Below are 16,009 nucleotides of genomic sequence, written 5' to 3'. Positions count from 1 at the left end.
TATTAAAGTAATAAAATAGTTTATAAAATAAAAAATAGGTAAATAAATAAATATAACATAAGAGTTTTAATGTAAGAAGCTTAATTATTACTGTAACTAGTGCAGTTATTGATTAAGAAATCCATGAAATTACATCAAAAAAGAGAAGCAAATAATTGGTTTTTAATTTTAATTTTTTTTATTTAAGTTCTTTAATTAAAATTCTTTGAAAACGCTAGTCTTAGCTTTCAATAAGCTAAGCTGTCATCACTGCCAGAGGCACCCCCGCCAAGATGGCCAAGTTAAGACTAGTTGAGGCCAGCTGCCAACTGCTGACTGTTGACTGCCGCTTTCCAAAGCGACTGCGACTGTGACTGCAACTGAGCATCGTTATGGCCCCGTTGTCATAGTCGTAATCAAAAGCGTTATCTGGTAGCTAACAGCCGCATAATTTCAAGTGGCTCTCGAGTTGCCGAGTTGCCGAGTTCCCCTCATTGGGCCGATCTCCAAGTGGATTTGCGGTTGCCTGGAAATCAACACGTTCCATGTCATAGTCTTCAGTCTTCAATCTTCAGACACCAGTCTCAACTTCAACTCTCTTCTTCTGTGTAGATGGTAATTACGAATGTGTTGGCTCAAATGAAGCAGCTTGAAAAAGAAATATATATAGTGCTTGGTCTGTATGTATATATATATATATAATAATGACAATAAAGAAATTATAACAATAATAAACTAATGGTGGAAAAAATGGTATGCGCCGAGACTTTCGCCTTTTGTGGCATATCCGATTACCTGCAGCACAGCCCTCAGGCATTTGCCTTGAACATGGCTAAAAGAAAGAGATCGACACGGACTGAGTGAGTGAGTGAGTGAGTGAGAGAGCGAGAGGGAGGAAGGGAGAGGGCATATTAGATTACCTGCAGCTAGCTACCGTTCAAAGTTGGCCTTAAATTCTTTTCGAAAGCTTTATCGTCTCACTGCCGTCTTCAGCATTAAGTGTTCCATTACGCGTATTGATTTGAAAGTTCTCCCTACTCACATACTGCATATCATTCAGATAATCCTCAATGTAGCCCAGTTCATCATAATACGAGTTGACCAACATGAGCATATAAGTTATCAGATCTAAATTGGAAGAGAGATAACATATTGAATATTTAATTCATTTAACTAATCTCAAGAAACGAATCTTAAATCGTTTTTACTCGATCCTTTTAACAATAAAATTGTTTAGCAAAATAAAACTAATTTTGAAAATAATTTAAATTGAGTTATATCATAATAATCATAATGTGCTTAATAATTTTATGACTTTTTCGACTTTTAGACCTCAAAGTTTTTTAAATTATTTTTTTTCAAACTTTTTTAATTTTAAATTAAACTTACACATGGGACAAAGCATGAAGAGAAACAATTTAAGATTGACTATCACAATACTGAGATAGGCGATATGAGCGACATTATAGAGATATATAAGCGGCGAGATCACTTGCCAAGCCAAGATCAGTTTACGATTCTTCTATTAAAAAAAGGTTATATTAAGTACACATACTGTAAAATAAATATAAAATTGACAAACCTGGAATACAGCATAAATTAACATTAAAGTTATAATCGACTCGAATATCTTCTCGATGGTCGTCAAAAGAACGAATATGGACATTAGCTTAATGTCCGTTACCAATGGCAAATGTAAAGTGAATATTATAAAGATCATATATAGAATGGAGACCACAAAACATCCTGTACGCAGCTCAAAACGATCCAGAAACGTATCAAAAATCATTTTTATTTTACAAATTACTATTTGCAGTGCTTTCTTGATCTGTTTAAATATTAGATATTTTGAAATTCAAACATTTTGAAAGGGTTCGACTATAGCCTATATCCTGTCATTTATAATTATTAAAGCACTGAAAGCTAATAGTGATAGAAGATGTGTTAGAAGTTACTACCAACTATCATAATTATTAAAAATATGTAAAATTAATATTTTAGAAAGTTTACAGAAATTTTTATTAAATAATTTATAAGTAAAATTGAGAAACAACTTCAAGGCTCTTAAATTCAAGTTCAAAGATATTTACGGGCTATTAAATTTCAAAGGTCTTTAATTGAATCCCACTCACAAAACTGTAGCTTAGTAAAACTGCAATTGGAAATTTTTAAGAATACAAATTCTAAGAAATTTCACAAATTCGTTATTTCTTAGCATCAAAACTTGCCAAACATATATTTTTATTTTGAAAGCAATTTTAATAGTAAATTAATTTGTTTTACTAATTATATTAAGTTCTTAAATATATTTACTTAAATTATATTATTTTTCTCACATGTTGCTCACGCACTGAAATTAATATACCCGCCTTGCCTTCCCAAAAAAAGGGGTATAATGCAATTTTGCACGTGAGGCGCGTGCAAAGGCGCAGCCTTTATTGTTGTTGTTATTGTTGTGTTTGTAGTTGTTGTTATGCCAATGGTCTGGCTAAATTTCACTTGGTGTTCATTTAAGGAAATGTCGAGAAATGTCCATTTTGGCAACGGTTCGATGATATTTCCTTAAAAGATTTTTTCAACGCCATGGCAAATGGAATTGTGGGTGAAAAGTTCAAATGTCAGCCAAGACTTTCAAACAAAAGGTAAAAGTTATACAAAAAATAGAAAAAAACAGCAACAATAACAACAACAAACAAATAAAAACCGTAAAAGAATTGCCAATGATTTTTTATGCAAATCATAAATCAGGCATTGAGACATAGAAATGGAGATGGAAATGTAGACGTGAAACGAGCCAAAGCGCAAAGTGATTGGAATGACTGACTGACTGACTGATTGACAGATTGACGGATTGACTTGCCACTATACCCCTGTTCAGTTCTCTCAGTGAATCATTCGAAAATTTTGCACACTTTCCAGTTATCCCGATATAATTAACACAAAGAGCGATCCGAGTTGAATGATGTGTTTTTGGGGGCCTTAATTAATTTTATCATGGTTTAATTTCATGCACGCACAAAAGAAGTCTTCGGGTGGTATTGCTCTTTTTTTTGTAACATAAAACTAAACTATGGGTGTATACCATAAATAAAGCAAAGCAAAAATATACACAACTGTATTTGATTTTACATATTAATATGATATTATATTAAAAAAGAAAACGCTTTTAAATGAAATATAAAACACTTTTAAAAATACTTACGTATACAAATATTTATGAATTTAGTAAATCAAATTAGTTTATGTAGTTAATTGCAAATATTCGTGAAAATGTCAATGTATGAGAAAATCATAAAAAAATAATTTAAAAACATGAAGAACAAAAAACAATCAAAATAAATAAAATATATATATATAACAATATATTTCAAATAATTTTTCCACTTGAATGCATATAAAAAACATATTAAAAAAAATTATGTTTACTTTTAACAAAATAAAATACAAATTTAAATGTAATAAAAAATATATTTAAATTGAGTGTATTGAGATTTAATTTGTTTTTTTAATTGCTTACACTTTAAAGCTACTAAGTCCATATTTAACGCTAAATAAGAGAGAAAAATAGTTAAATCAAAATGTAAATATTAAAGTCTTAGATTTATTTGTCTGAGTGAAGTTTTTATTAAATGATCTATTTAACAGTTCCATCTTTAGCTCTCTACACTTGAGATGAAGACCTGTTTTGTGGTCTCTGCCCTCTCCCATTGACCTGGGCATCATTAACACTCAAGTTTTCCAGTCTCAGTCTCAGTCTGAGTGCGAATTCGAATTCGAACTCGAAATACAACTTCAGTCAAGCAGCAAGTGGGTTTCAACAGAAATTAGCAAATGTGTCGCATCATTAGCCACAAAAACCATAGCCAGATCTCAACTCTACTGCTGGAAGACTCTCAAATGCTGTGGCATCTTCCTCTTCCCCCTTTTTTAGAGAGATGAGAGACGAGAGTTGAGATATGCTGATGTCGTTGTCATTTCACTTCGTCGTATTTGCGGTTTTTGGCGCCGGATTAGCTTGAGGATGCGGGCATCCAATATTGTTTATTTATTTATTTATTTTGACTTGTCTATTTTCGCAAAATTTCACCTGAAGTCTCTCTTTTTTCATTTCGGTGCTGTTATATAACTCTATTTGGGTTGGGTAGGTGTTAGCTGTTGATCGTTGATGATTTATTGAGTTATGACAGTGGGTTAAGTTGTGGCCAAAGTGTTTATTTTGCAGATGGAAGTGCGCAAAAATGTGGAGAGCAGAAATATCCACACATCTATTGAAATTTGCATAGAGCGAAAGAGGTGTTAATTTTAAATAAATTTAATTAAAACAAAAAAATCAAATGTAAAATATTTTGGAGCAAAGAAATTTATTCTTGTTTAAAAATTTCTTTAAAGTACTTTGAAATAAAAGTGGAAATTTTTTTTTTGCTCATCTATTTCTAAAACTCTGTCCTGACATACTCACTGACTGGCTGATCATTGCACAGTCCAAACCATAAGACCTAGGAAGCCTAAATTTCTAAAATTATTCTTAAATTCTGTTATAAGTGAATTTGGCAATTAAAATAGTTTCTACATTAAAACTTAAGCAATTTTAAAGGTCGCAAAAAAATCTATGTTAAACGAAAATAAACAATATGAATTGTTTATAAGGAATTCGGAACAGTTGTTATACAGAAATAATAATTAAGCTGTCTGTTTGAATATATTAAGCGAATCCCTTTCAAAGACTTTCGCCAAGACAAATGCATGACAAAACCCGCCAGGAGAGACGTCAAGTTCCTTTCTAAGCGTTAATCCCATAAATCTCACCTCTCTCCTGGGCCAATTTGGTAAAATAGTTTGCTATTTGATCAAATATATTTTCACACTTGCCTCATATATCAAGCGGGCAATGGGGCAAAATTTGCACTACAAATGATTTCAACACCAAAAGGCCGCCAAGAGCCAAGAGAGTAACAGCAACAAGGGCAATAAGAATAGGCCATATAACAAGAAGAAGAAGCAGAACAACAACAACAAGCAGACAATGCTGAGTTATGGGAAACACCGAGCGCATGTTGTACAAATTTTCTAAGCCCCCACAAGCAACAATAACAACAGTCCAGACAGACTAGAGAGACAGTCCGACAGTCAGTTAAACGCCAACGGACGACGCAGAATCAGAACAAAAACAACAACAAAAAAACTAAGAAAATAGCGCGCAAATCTTCAAAACTTTACAGCAAAGCATAAATCTCCTGACGCCTTTCTTTTGGGGGCGGAACGGTTCGGTTCCCGTTTAACTCCAAGTTTTGCTTTAGTTCGGTGCAAAAACAAAATGCTGCATAATTTCCGGACCCAAAAGACGCGATGTGAGCTGAGCAATTCGAAAAGAACAGAAAAAAAAGAAAAGAAGCAGACAAAAAATAAATTTTAAAGCCAAATGGATTACAATAATAATTTTTCATATGCAGATTTTGCTACAGTAAACTCTGCTGCTGCAACAAGTTGCCAAAGCCATGAATAATATTTCATTTCGCTGAGCATTTGCAAATTCTGTCTAGCCTACGACAGAATTGAAGCATCCTATGTGATGAACTAAGAGATACCTCGCAGAAATGCCTTTTTATTAGCTGTAATAGTTTTCTTTTCTTTTTACTTATAACATAACTTGAAAAGTTTTTTGTTTAAATATTTTATAGGTTTCAAAAGGTACGGAAAAATTAAAAATCATTAAGAAAACAATATTTTTCCCCTGAATATATTTTGAGGTTTGCAATTTTGATCTTATATAGTATATTCTGATTCTTTTTCTTAAGTTTTAGGAAAATTCTTGTACCTTTCTTCTACTCAAGATCCTCAATATTCTTTTACTTTGTGGTTTTAGTGTTAGATACAACTTGAATCATCCTTAAAAATCTGATTTTACATTCAAAATATGTACTAAATTAATTTTTTTTGCAAAAATTGATGAGATCAAATGCACTTATAGTTTTAGTCATTTTTAAATTGTGCTAAAGCTTAATTAAAATATAATTGTAATAATTAATTCGTTTCATGGTACATTAAAAAGTTTTGAAATATGGAGTTTTTGCTTGCAGTAGCATATGCTTTATATGCACGTTTATGATTACAGGGTATGAATAGGGTAGTCGAGTGGGCTGCTTCTATTTGATGCGCACTTCTGAAGCAACTCAGCGACGCCAATATGTTGCAACAAATTTGCATTCGACTGCGACTTGAACTTGCACTCCACTTGAGGCAAACAACCTCCATTTCCATCTTCATCTCCGTCTTCATCTGCAGCTTCACTTCCTCTGCCATCTTCAGATCCACATGGAGTTCTACATTGCCGTGTTTCATTGGCCATGCAAACGCAAAACGTTATCAACTTGAGGCTGCAAAGAATTATTATGCTCTCTGCTAAATATAATAAAAACAAACCGGGCATAGTTTCAGTTTGAGTTTGAGTTGGAGTTGGAGTTGGCCTGTGGCCAACCGCAAACTCCGACTCCAACGCCAGCTCCAGCTCCAACTTCAACTCCACATCCACTTGATGGACTTTAGTCAAAGTCAAGTTGGAGTTCAAGTTCTTGGCCGACAGTTTCTGCATAATGCAAGTCAACAATGTTCGTCGATCGTCGTCGATCCGAAGCAGTCAGCCTCATCATCATATTGCCAATAACGCATGGATTTGTGCAATAGATTTATTGAATTATTGCTTTGACCGTGGCAGGTACATGGCTCCACTTTACTCCACTCCACTCCACTTCACTCCACTTCACTCCAATCTTGGGACCTCATAGCTATGGAAAAATGCATTTGAGTGGGTGATAAATTCAAAGCGAAGCGATCCATGCAACTCTTCCCCTTTTTTTCTGCACTTCCCTTCCCTTCTGTTCACCCAGCACACATTTTCTTAGTCATTATAGCAAGCGGTCATAAAAGAAAGCTGCTGAAGTGCCTGGATCCTGGTCCAACTCAGAGTTAGAGTTAGAGTTAGAGTTTGAGACAGACTTGAAGTCCAGTCCTCATGATAAGTCCAATTAAAGTTGCCATTGCCATTGCGCAGCATTTAATAACAAAACGAATATTAAATACACTATGCAGCAGATCAAACTTTATCTATTTATTTAGTTGCATGAAATTATTTAACTAAAACGGTTGACATAAATGGTTTATTCAAAACTTTATCATTTAAATAAAATTATTGAATTGAAAATAAACAATTTAAACTTTAATATTTAAAATTAAATTTTCTTTTAAAATATTAAATATGTTTTTATATTATTGTTTTATATTAATTAGCATTTTTTATTGAAATTTATAACAAAATATGAATAAATTATATATTTTAATTTATTAAAATTTAAAATTAAAATGAGTAAACCATACATAATAATTTATAATGAAAATTCATATTGAAATTTAAAAAAATTCGTTGTGACCTCTGTGTAATCAAAGAGCATACAACAATAAAATGATTGCCTTAGTTTTTGGCCTAAACGCTGGCCAATTGGCCTGAATGGGGCCGGGCCATCATAAGCAAATAATCAAGCAATAAATCTCACTTGGCAATGAGCGATTTACGTTTTCAGCCAAATTTTCGACATATTTTTGAAAGTAAAAACTAGAAAACTATTCTGCAATTATTTGGCAATTTGTGCCCCAGAAATTTCTATGATTAATTGCCGAAAGAGTCACTGTTCGAGTCACAGTCACAGAAACAGTCACAGTAACAGTTACACAAAGAGAAAATTGTTTTGAAATATTAAAATTTACACTTTGATTATTATGTATCTCAGATTTTTGGATAAACATGAATCTAAATAAAATTTAATATGTGTACATTCAATTGAAATATATTTCATATTAAATTTAAATTATTTGCAAATTAACAACGGTTGTATATTTAATTAAATTATTTTATTCTTGACTGTTGTCTCCACGGAACAAAAAAAAAATTATTTTCTTATTTATTGTCCAACAAAAATTTATCAATCGGCTGCAAAATATTAAACTTCAATATTTTCACGAAATATTAAAATTTTGATAAGAGTATGTAAGTTTTTTTTTAGTTTAATTAAAGTGTTTTATATATAATTTTTATGCGTTTTTATATATAAATCTCTTTTAAGAAATCAATTACTGTTGAATGTATGCTTTTTTTCTCTGAGTGTACAGTCTGCTGCCCTGCTGCTCTAAATTCTCGATGGTGATATTTAAATTTCAACCTGCTGCGCATCGAGAGATTCTCGCACCGTTAAGTGCTCTTCAGCTCCGTCTCCAACTTGGAGTCCGACTCCAAAGTTGATTGCTTGAGGCGCACGGGCTCAAGTGCGGTGTTGTTGTTGTTGTTGCTGTTGTTGTTGGTGTTGTAGAGTCTGAACTGTGTCTGTGTCTGTGTCTGCCCTGCAATTGCTTTGATTTCTCCCCACAATTACAAACGCTGACAGTAGCCGACCGATCTTCAACTTCATTAGAGAGATTTCGATATTGTTTGAATGCCACTGAATGCTGAAAAAAAAAACTAAAGATATACATACACACCGATACATATTCATGTATGTATATAATTGGTAGTCAGTGTGGCAGGCAGGCTGGCACTTCACTTTCCAACTATGACATGGCAATAATAATTGCGTTGGCCAGGGGCGTTGTGGGTTGGGGGGGAGTGGAAGGGGGAAGAACAGGATTCTGCTTTTCGGTAGCGATTTAATCACTGAGAACTACAGCGAGAAAGAGAGGGGGAGGGGAAGAAAAGCAGGAAGAAAAAAAATCTGCCTGGCAGAGATTAACTACTATTTGAAAATCAATATTAAAATTTAAACAAAAGGCAATTTTTAAATTAAGAGAAATGTAAAAAAAATGTATATACATACATTCAGGTGCTGGCGTTGCTAAATAACTCAAAACCATCTAAATCTACTGGTATAAAAAGCAGAGAACAGAGTTAGAGAGTGTGGTAAAAAATAAGCAACTATAAGGTAGGGAGAGAAATAGCAAATATGTCATTTGTTTTAATTTAAATTGTCAACAAATATGTAGAATTGTGTAACGCATCTTACAAGACATCAAGACATCAAAACATTAAAAGCTTCACATAAATTAAGTTAAGGCTATCTATTCATTTCTTTGGGCGAATCATCATAACCGCTTTTTTATGGGATTAAAAGTGACCCCGAAATTTGTACTAACTGATGCCTTTGCCATATTTATTAAAAACAATATATTTATATAAAATAATTTATTTAGCCATATTTCGCCTCTAATTATTTTAAATTTTTGTTGTTCATTTATTTGATAGCTGTGAATTTATTAAGTAATTATTAAAGATGTAAGATATAAGTATTTAATTCTGTGCGTGTAAAAAGAATAAAAGTGGGAGTAAAAAATCGCATGCAATAAATTTCATTGTCTTCGGCTAATGTGCAAGCAATCTGACAAAGTAAATGAACATTAATTGCAGTGTATTAAAATGCAATAAATTCATAACAAAGTGAAACTATTTGCTGGGGTCAAGTTGACAGGTACAAATAGCATTTGAGTGCCCAATGGAGACTTTTTACTAGTAGACCCAATTTATACACTGTCCCGCTCTCTCTCTCCCTCTCTTTCTTGTCTCTCTGTCCTCTTGTGCACAGGTCAGAGCGTCACGCTTGATTCGTGCGCTGTTATGATATTTTAATAAGATCTGGCAGCGCTGTAAAGACGTTGCCATTTGTTTGGTTATTGGCAGTTTAAACTGGGCAAATATGCAGTCACTGTTAGTTACCATACACGACTAGACTATATATAATAATAGTTGTTTGCCAGATACAACAGCCACACAAACAACAACACAAACAACAACAATCGAGTGAGATATTTAGATTAACAGGTTGTTTTCATTACAATTCGTGCTTTTTAACAAGCAAAACGTGCACTTTCTCCGCACGCAGAGCCAATAATTTCAGTGCCTTACTCCATGACTTCTTTGCCTCCCTGTAACTCCATCGACTCCTTCGATTCCAGCTCTGACTTCGACTCCGACTCCGAATCCGACTCCCAGACTCCTTGGCGTGGAACAATAGCCACATTGCCAGCGACAGAGATAGAGATAGATGCAACGACTGAGACTAAGACTGAGACAGAGACAGAGGCATCGACATTAACATTGACTTTACACGACTTTGGTAGCTTCATATTTTTATTGTTGTTTCGCATTGCGCATTGTAAAGAATGTTTGTTTTTTCATTTTTGTTTGTTTTTTTTTTTCTTTTCTTTTTTTGGTCTCTTTTTTTTGGTCTTGGATCGTGCCAGCGTCCTTAAACTCTTGTTTGGTAGCTGGCATAACGCATCTTTTTATAGGCACATATATACTTAGTACAAGCTGAACGGGTATGATGAATTCATTAGAAAATATGTAGCTTTGATATAATTAATAACTTTCATAGATCAGAAAATAAATATATTTATTTAGTTCCTATTTACATAGTAGAAATATTGATTTACTTTCTATATAATAGATTTATTTATATATCTAATTTAATTTTTTTTTTGATTATAACTGAAAATTCTCCTCAATCTAATCAAAAACTCTTTATTTTGTCAATAACGTAAATTTAATTAATTTAAATTCAATAAAGTTAACAATTGACAATTTAATGTCTACACGTAAATGAAAATTCTCCGATTATTTCAGTAGGTATAAAAATGCCTGCTATTTAGAACTTTTCTACAGGGAATTTCAGCTTCGTTTTTGGGCCAAAAAAGCTGCATTTTGGCCATTCTCAGTTGCTGCTTATGCAAATAAAGCGGCGTTTTGGTCACGTTTATGGATTGTACGTTGTAAAGTGTCAATTTCTCAGATTCAAAATGCGCAAGCACACACAGATATCTACTTGTAAAAATACACTGAAAAATACGAACAACTTCTAAAATCAAGGGCACTTGACTTAAATATTTTAATCTCAAAATAAGACAAGATTTAAAATATTAATCTGAAAAATAGCTGTTCTTATTCTTTTGAGAAAAAATATGTTAAATTGTTAGGAAGGCATTAATATGTCATAGTTTCGAGTCTAACTCTTTCTAAGGAAAAACATAGTAATCGAATATTTATAAAATTTCGAAGATAGGAAAAATGTGTAAATATCAAAATAAAACCACAATAAAAAAATTACAAACTCAAAAAATTTCCAAAATATTTTTTTTTGTTGACTTACATTTTAGGAACATTTATTCTTATTATAAGAACTTGGTGTCATTTGAAATGTTCTCTCTCTCAGGTCAAGATGTGATTTTAAACTTAAGAATTTTATCAGTGCACATTTGTATCTGTGCTAGAACGCAGAACGTGCAGCTTATGTCATAATCGTTGGAAATCCTTGGTTGGGAATCTGTTGGGTGTTAATGTCCACATTCTCCAAGTGGTCAACGAGCGTTGTTTTTGCTGTTGTTGCTGTTGTTTTTCCCACATTTCGCGTTGTTGCCATGTTACGGCCATTTGTTTTATGGAGTTTGGCTACTGTGCACTTGCCAACTTCTGTTGCCAACTTCTCTACCGCTCTTGGCCATTATTCTCAGCTTTGACTAGAACAATGGATAGTTTGCATGTAAACTTGACTCCCTATGCGATGTGTGTGCAGGACATGGCAAAAAAAAGAAAAAAAGAAAACAACAACAGCAACATCTACAACAACAAGGCTGTCTGCTCATGTAGCAAAACGAACAGCAACAACAACACTAACAACAATCACGAATCTGTTGGCAAACGAGCGAACAGAGCCGCCAATGAGGTAGCTAAATGAGCCAGCTGCCTGAGAGTTAACAAATTGCGCCTTTATTACCAACATCTCACTTAAAACTCACTCCAACTCACTCCAACTCACTCCAAAAAGCTGAACCTGATAGATGTGCCCGCCAAAACTAAAAAAAAAGCCAAAACTCTAACGAAAGTCGGACCCATTAGGATAACTATCGCGTGAGAGCGGAGGCGACTCCAATTCGAGGTGTGTGAGCGGGGAAAAGGGAGGGATGAAGGGCAAACCGATGCTGATCCTGACTTGCCGATGCTCCACCAAGCTAAGTGGGCTAAAGTAATGAGCCGACGCCGAAGCTCCTCTCTTTCAGCTCCTCTCTTTTAGCTCCTCTCTTTCAGCTCCTCTCTAACATCTGCAACTCCAACTCGAAGCTGCCGCTCCGCCAGATCTCAAATGCTGCGATTGCTGACTGGCGCGCATGCGCAATAAACAAACACGCCATGTTACCGTTGTCCCGTTGTCTGGCACCCGATTCGAGAGCACCGTGGAGTCACAGTCCTTTAAAATCTGCAAAAAATTAGAAGCATAAATAATAAAGATTTTTTCACTGTATAGTTGTAACAACATTTTTAAATATATTCTTTTGTGAAAATTGATATAATGTTGATAAGGAGAAAATATAAAAAAGGGTCAGTGAGAAAAAAATATTACATACTCCAATTTTGATGCAGTATCAAGGATACAATATAAAAAAAAGGTCAGTGAGAAAAAAATATTACATACTCCAATTTTGATGCAGTATCAAATAAAATGCCAAATAATGAAAAAATTAATATTCCGCAAGGAAATCGGTTAAGTTTTGACAGAGTTATGCCGGTTTGAAGTTTTGGACAACGTGTCAAGGGGTTGGTATGGAAATATGGACAGTGATAGAAAAAAAATGGATTTTTTATTTTTAATGCAGAGTTAAATAAGAGGTCAAATATTGAAAAAATTGATATTCCGCAAGGAAATCTGTTAAAATATGACAAAGTTATGACGGTTTGAACTTTTGGGGGGTTGGTATGGAAATATGGACAGTGATCGGAAAAATTTGACAGTGAAAGAAAAAAAATTGTATTTTCCAATTTTGATGCAGTATTAAATAATAAGCCAAATAATGAAAAAATTGATATTCCGCAAGGAAATCGGTTAAAATTTGACAAAGTTATGACGGTTTGAAGTTTTGGATAACGTGCCAATGGGCTGGTATGGAAATATGGACAGTGATAGAAAAAAAAATGGATTTTTTAATTTTAATGCAGAATTAAATAAGAGGTCAAATATTGAAAAAATTGATATTCCGCGTGGAAATCGGTTAAGTTTTGACAAAGTTATGACGGCTTGAAGTTTTAGATAAAGCAGAATAATGAAATATAGTGTTGGAAATTCAATCAAATTATTGAGACTTTCCATGAAAGAATCATGTAACTATAAGCTGCAATCCTCAGTGAATTTCAGTCATTTTAAATACTTTTTTGTACTATCCTAAAATTAATTATTATTTCCACTTAATATATCACAAATTTAAAAATTAAACACACTTCTTGGAGTTTTGTGACCATTGTGAGCAATATGGAGTGTTAGTTTGGACTTGGCAGCTTATTGTTTTGGCCTGGCTTTCAGTTGGTGTCAGCTGGTGGGAGTTGTGCTTGCCAGAAATGAAATGAAATAATAATTATTATTAACTATTAGCGTTGGCTGGTAGCCGCTGCAACAGATGAAGCTGCAACCGATGCCGATGCCGATGCGGCATTTGCCACCATTCGGGACTCAACAAAAAAAAGGAAAGAAAAAAAGCTGGACTTGGAAGCACTTGAAGCGGCTTTTGATTGTTTATGACCTTAAGTTGTCGTGCCGCAGTGAAAAGGTCATCATTAAGCGGTGTCTTGTTATGGTTGTTGTTTTAGTTAGTTAGTTAGTTGTTTTGTCTGGAACTTTCGGGGAGGCGGTGTCTAATTTGTGGCTGGAGTCTTAACTTCTGTTTGCATCTTTTATTATTTTGATTTTTGTCGGCGTTTGGGCATTTTTTGTTGCATCTTCCTTTGATTTTTATGATGTTTTAATTTGTTGCACGTTGCAGTAAATTTGTTTCGATTATTCGATTACTATTTAATGGACAACAGGTTCAATTTCTATGCTGTGCACTTTAAACTTTGACCAGTCAACGAGAAAGCTAAAAGGGAGTGTCCAATTGGAATTGGAATTGGACTGTGACACAATTATGCATATATTATAATCCCCAAATGACCAAAAATCCATGGACAGTTTCCCATCACTTGTCAATTGGGTCGAAATCGGTTGTTGTCGTCATTCAAAGTGATTCGGGCCCAAAGCCGTCATCCTACCATTTTTCAAAAGTCCACGAAGCTCTTAGGTATTTGATCTTGTACCGCAATAAATAAATCCCCAAAGCTAGAAACTTCCTCAAACACACACTTGAGCGCACTTGAGTGACCAACAACAAATGGGAACACAAACAAGTCAAAAACTATTTTATCTACAACACATGTCGCCGCTAATTAACAAAAATTCAAAACAACATTTAAAACAAGCGGATCAGTCGAGCACACTCGACAGTAGAATACCCTGTGCGACGTTAGGGACGCCGAAAATTTGATGCCCTTGTTGAGCTCTGTTGTACATTTTCCTATGGCATCTATATGATATAATTGACCGATTTAAAACAAATTTTGTCAAGATGCTTAAGATTAGTTTTTCAAACTAAAACTTGATTTTAGACTAAGCGATCCTATGGCAGCTATTTAATATACTGGTCCAATCCAAAATTAAAAATACGTTTGATCTACATATGCTATCCACGAACCTACAAACAGAAGTTTCTATCTCTTAAAGTCATAACTTATGACTCAAAAGACTACAAGGTGTTCTATATTCAATTGAATTACACCTTAAAGAATGAACGTGCCAAAATTTGAAAATAAACTATCTGACACTATAGTGAGTCTACATTTCAAATTTGGTGCTTCTAGCTCTAACCATCTCTGAGATCTTTACGTTTATACCGACAGACTAACATGGCTATTGATGCTTATCACAAATATATATATTTTATGGGGTCTGTCACGCCTCCTGCTGCCTGTTACATACTTTGCACAGAGCTTATATACCCGCATAGGGTATTAAAATATTTACGCTGCCAGATGAACAAGAAATCGGAGAGAAAAAAATATACACCAAAAAAAAAAAAAAAGGATTAAAATAAAAAATTGAGAAAATGCTTTCAGGCTAATCCCAGCGTCTCATGTTCTCCACCATTTGTTGCTGTTATTGTTGCTGTTATTGTTTTTGTTGTTATTGTTGTCGTTGTAGCTGCTGGACACACACTTGTCGGTTGGGCTCAAAGCGACATTTCCCACATCAAAAAGATTTCGTCACGCATAATATTTTTGTTGTACGTATTTGATTTTTTATATCCAAGGGATTCATTTGAAAAATTTGTTTCAACCGAACAACAACAGATTGAAAAAAAAAACTGAAATAAACTGAAATTATTAAGTCATGCAGAAGACAATTGGATCATTTGTTTACAAGGTGTGTTTTTTTTTAGAGCCGCATGTGCAACAGGTTAAAATGAGTGACGTGTTTCGTTGTTGTTATTGTTGTTGTCTTATTTGTCCGGGGCCGCTTTTATTTTTTCTCATTTGACTTGACTGAAAATCAGCTTAAATATTTATAATTAATGTCTGCTATTGGCCATTGACAAGTCCATTAAGAAAGCTTTTGCGAAATCTTGATTGACTTGCTCAGGGATAACACGCTTGACAGAAAAGCATTATAGAATGGTTGCTGTTTTCTAAGCAAATCTATTAAAATTACCCATCTCTATTTTTAAATATTATCAAAGTAGTTATTAGAATTCGACTGAAACTTCAATAATTAGTTTGCCGGACAGACGGCCAGTGGTAAATCAACTCAATTCTTTTACTGATCACGAATAAATATACTTTATGGAATCCTTCTGCCTGTTTCTTACATTTAACAGAACCATTAACATAATCCTTTTTGTCCCATTTTTGCTCATTGTTAATGGAATCGGGGTATAAATATAGTCGATTTAAAATATTGTTCAGAGTATTAGAATAGAAAAAAATTCAATTTAAAGTTTCATATAGAAAATCTGACATAGATTCTTGCCAACCCAATTTATATAAGCTAGAAACAATTGACATATTTGCTATTTCGCTCATTCAACGTTCTTTATCTCTATTTTGCAAATAAGGAAATGAGTTTGCTTAGCATATGTTATA

At 33.8% G+C, this 16,009-nt stretch overlaps 1 protein-coding gene across 3 annotated transcripts; it reads right to left on the bottom strand.

The window, feature by feature from the left end:
• Window positions 1-668: 668 nt before the first annotated feature.
• On the bottom strand, window positions 669-1,717 carry LOC117781580. 3 transcript variants are annotated; one of them, XM_034618352.1, is made up of 4 exons: window positions 1,562-1,717; window positions 1,369-1,501; window positions 900-1,107; window positions 669-835 (listed from the first exon to the last, which is right to left on the bottom strand). In XM_034618352.1, the coding sequence occupies exons 1-3, from the start codon at window positions 1,697-1,699 to the stop codon at window positions 929-931; spliced, it is 450 nt and encodes a 149-aa protein (XP_034474243.1). In that variant the 5' UTR covers window positions 1,700-1,717; the 3' UTR covers window positions 669-835; window positions 900-928. The 3 variants fall into 3 exon arrangements, with proteins under 3 accessions (XP_034474243.1, XP_034474242.1, XP_034474244.1); XM_034618351.1 differs by having other exon boundaries at window positions 669-811; XM_034618353.1 differs by having other exon boundaries at window positions 669-811; window positions 1,369-1,498.
• Between the last annotated feature and the right edge of the window lie 14,292 nt (window positions 1,718-16,009).

The sequence above is a fragment of the Drosophila innubila genome (assembly GCF_004354385.1).
Source record: "Drosophila innubila isolate TH190305 chromosome 2L unlocalized genomic scaffold, UK_Dinn_1.0 4_B_2L, whole genome shotgun sequence".
In the NCBI taxonomy this organism is placed as follows: Eukaryota; Metazoa; Arthropoda; class Insecta; order Diptera; family Drosophilidae; genus Drosophila; species Drosophila innubila.
This window is presented reverse-complemented; position numbering and strand designations above follow the sequence as displayed.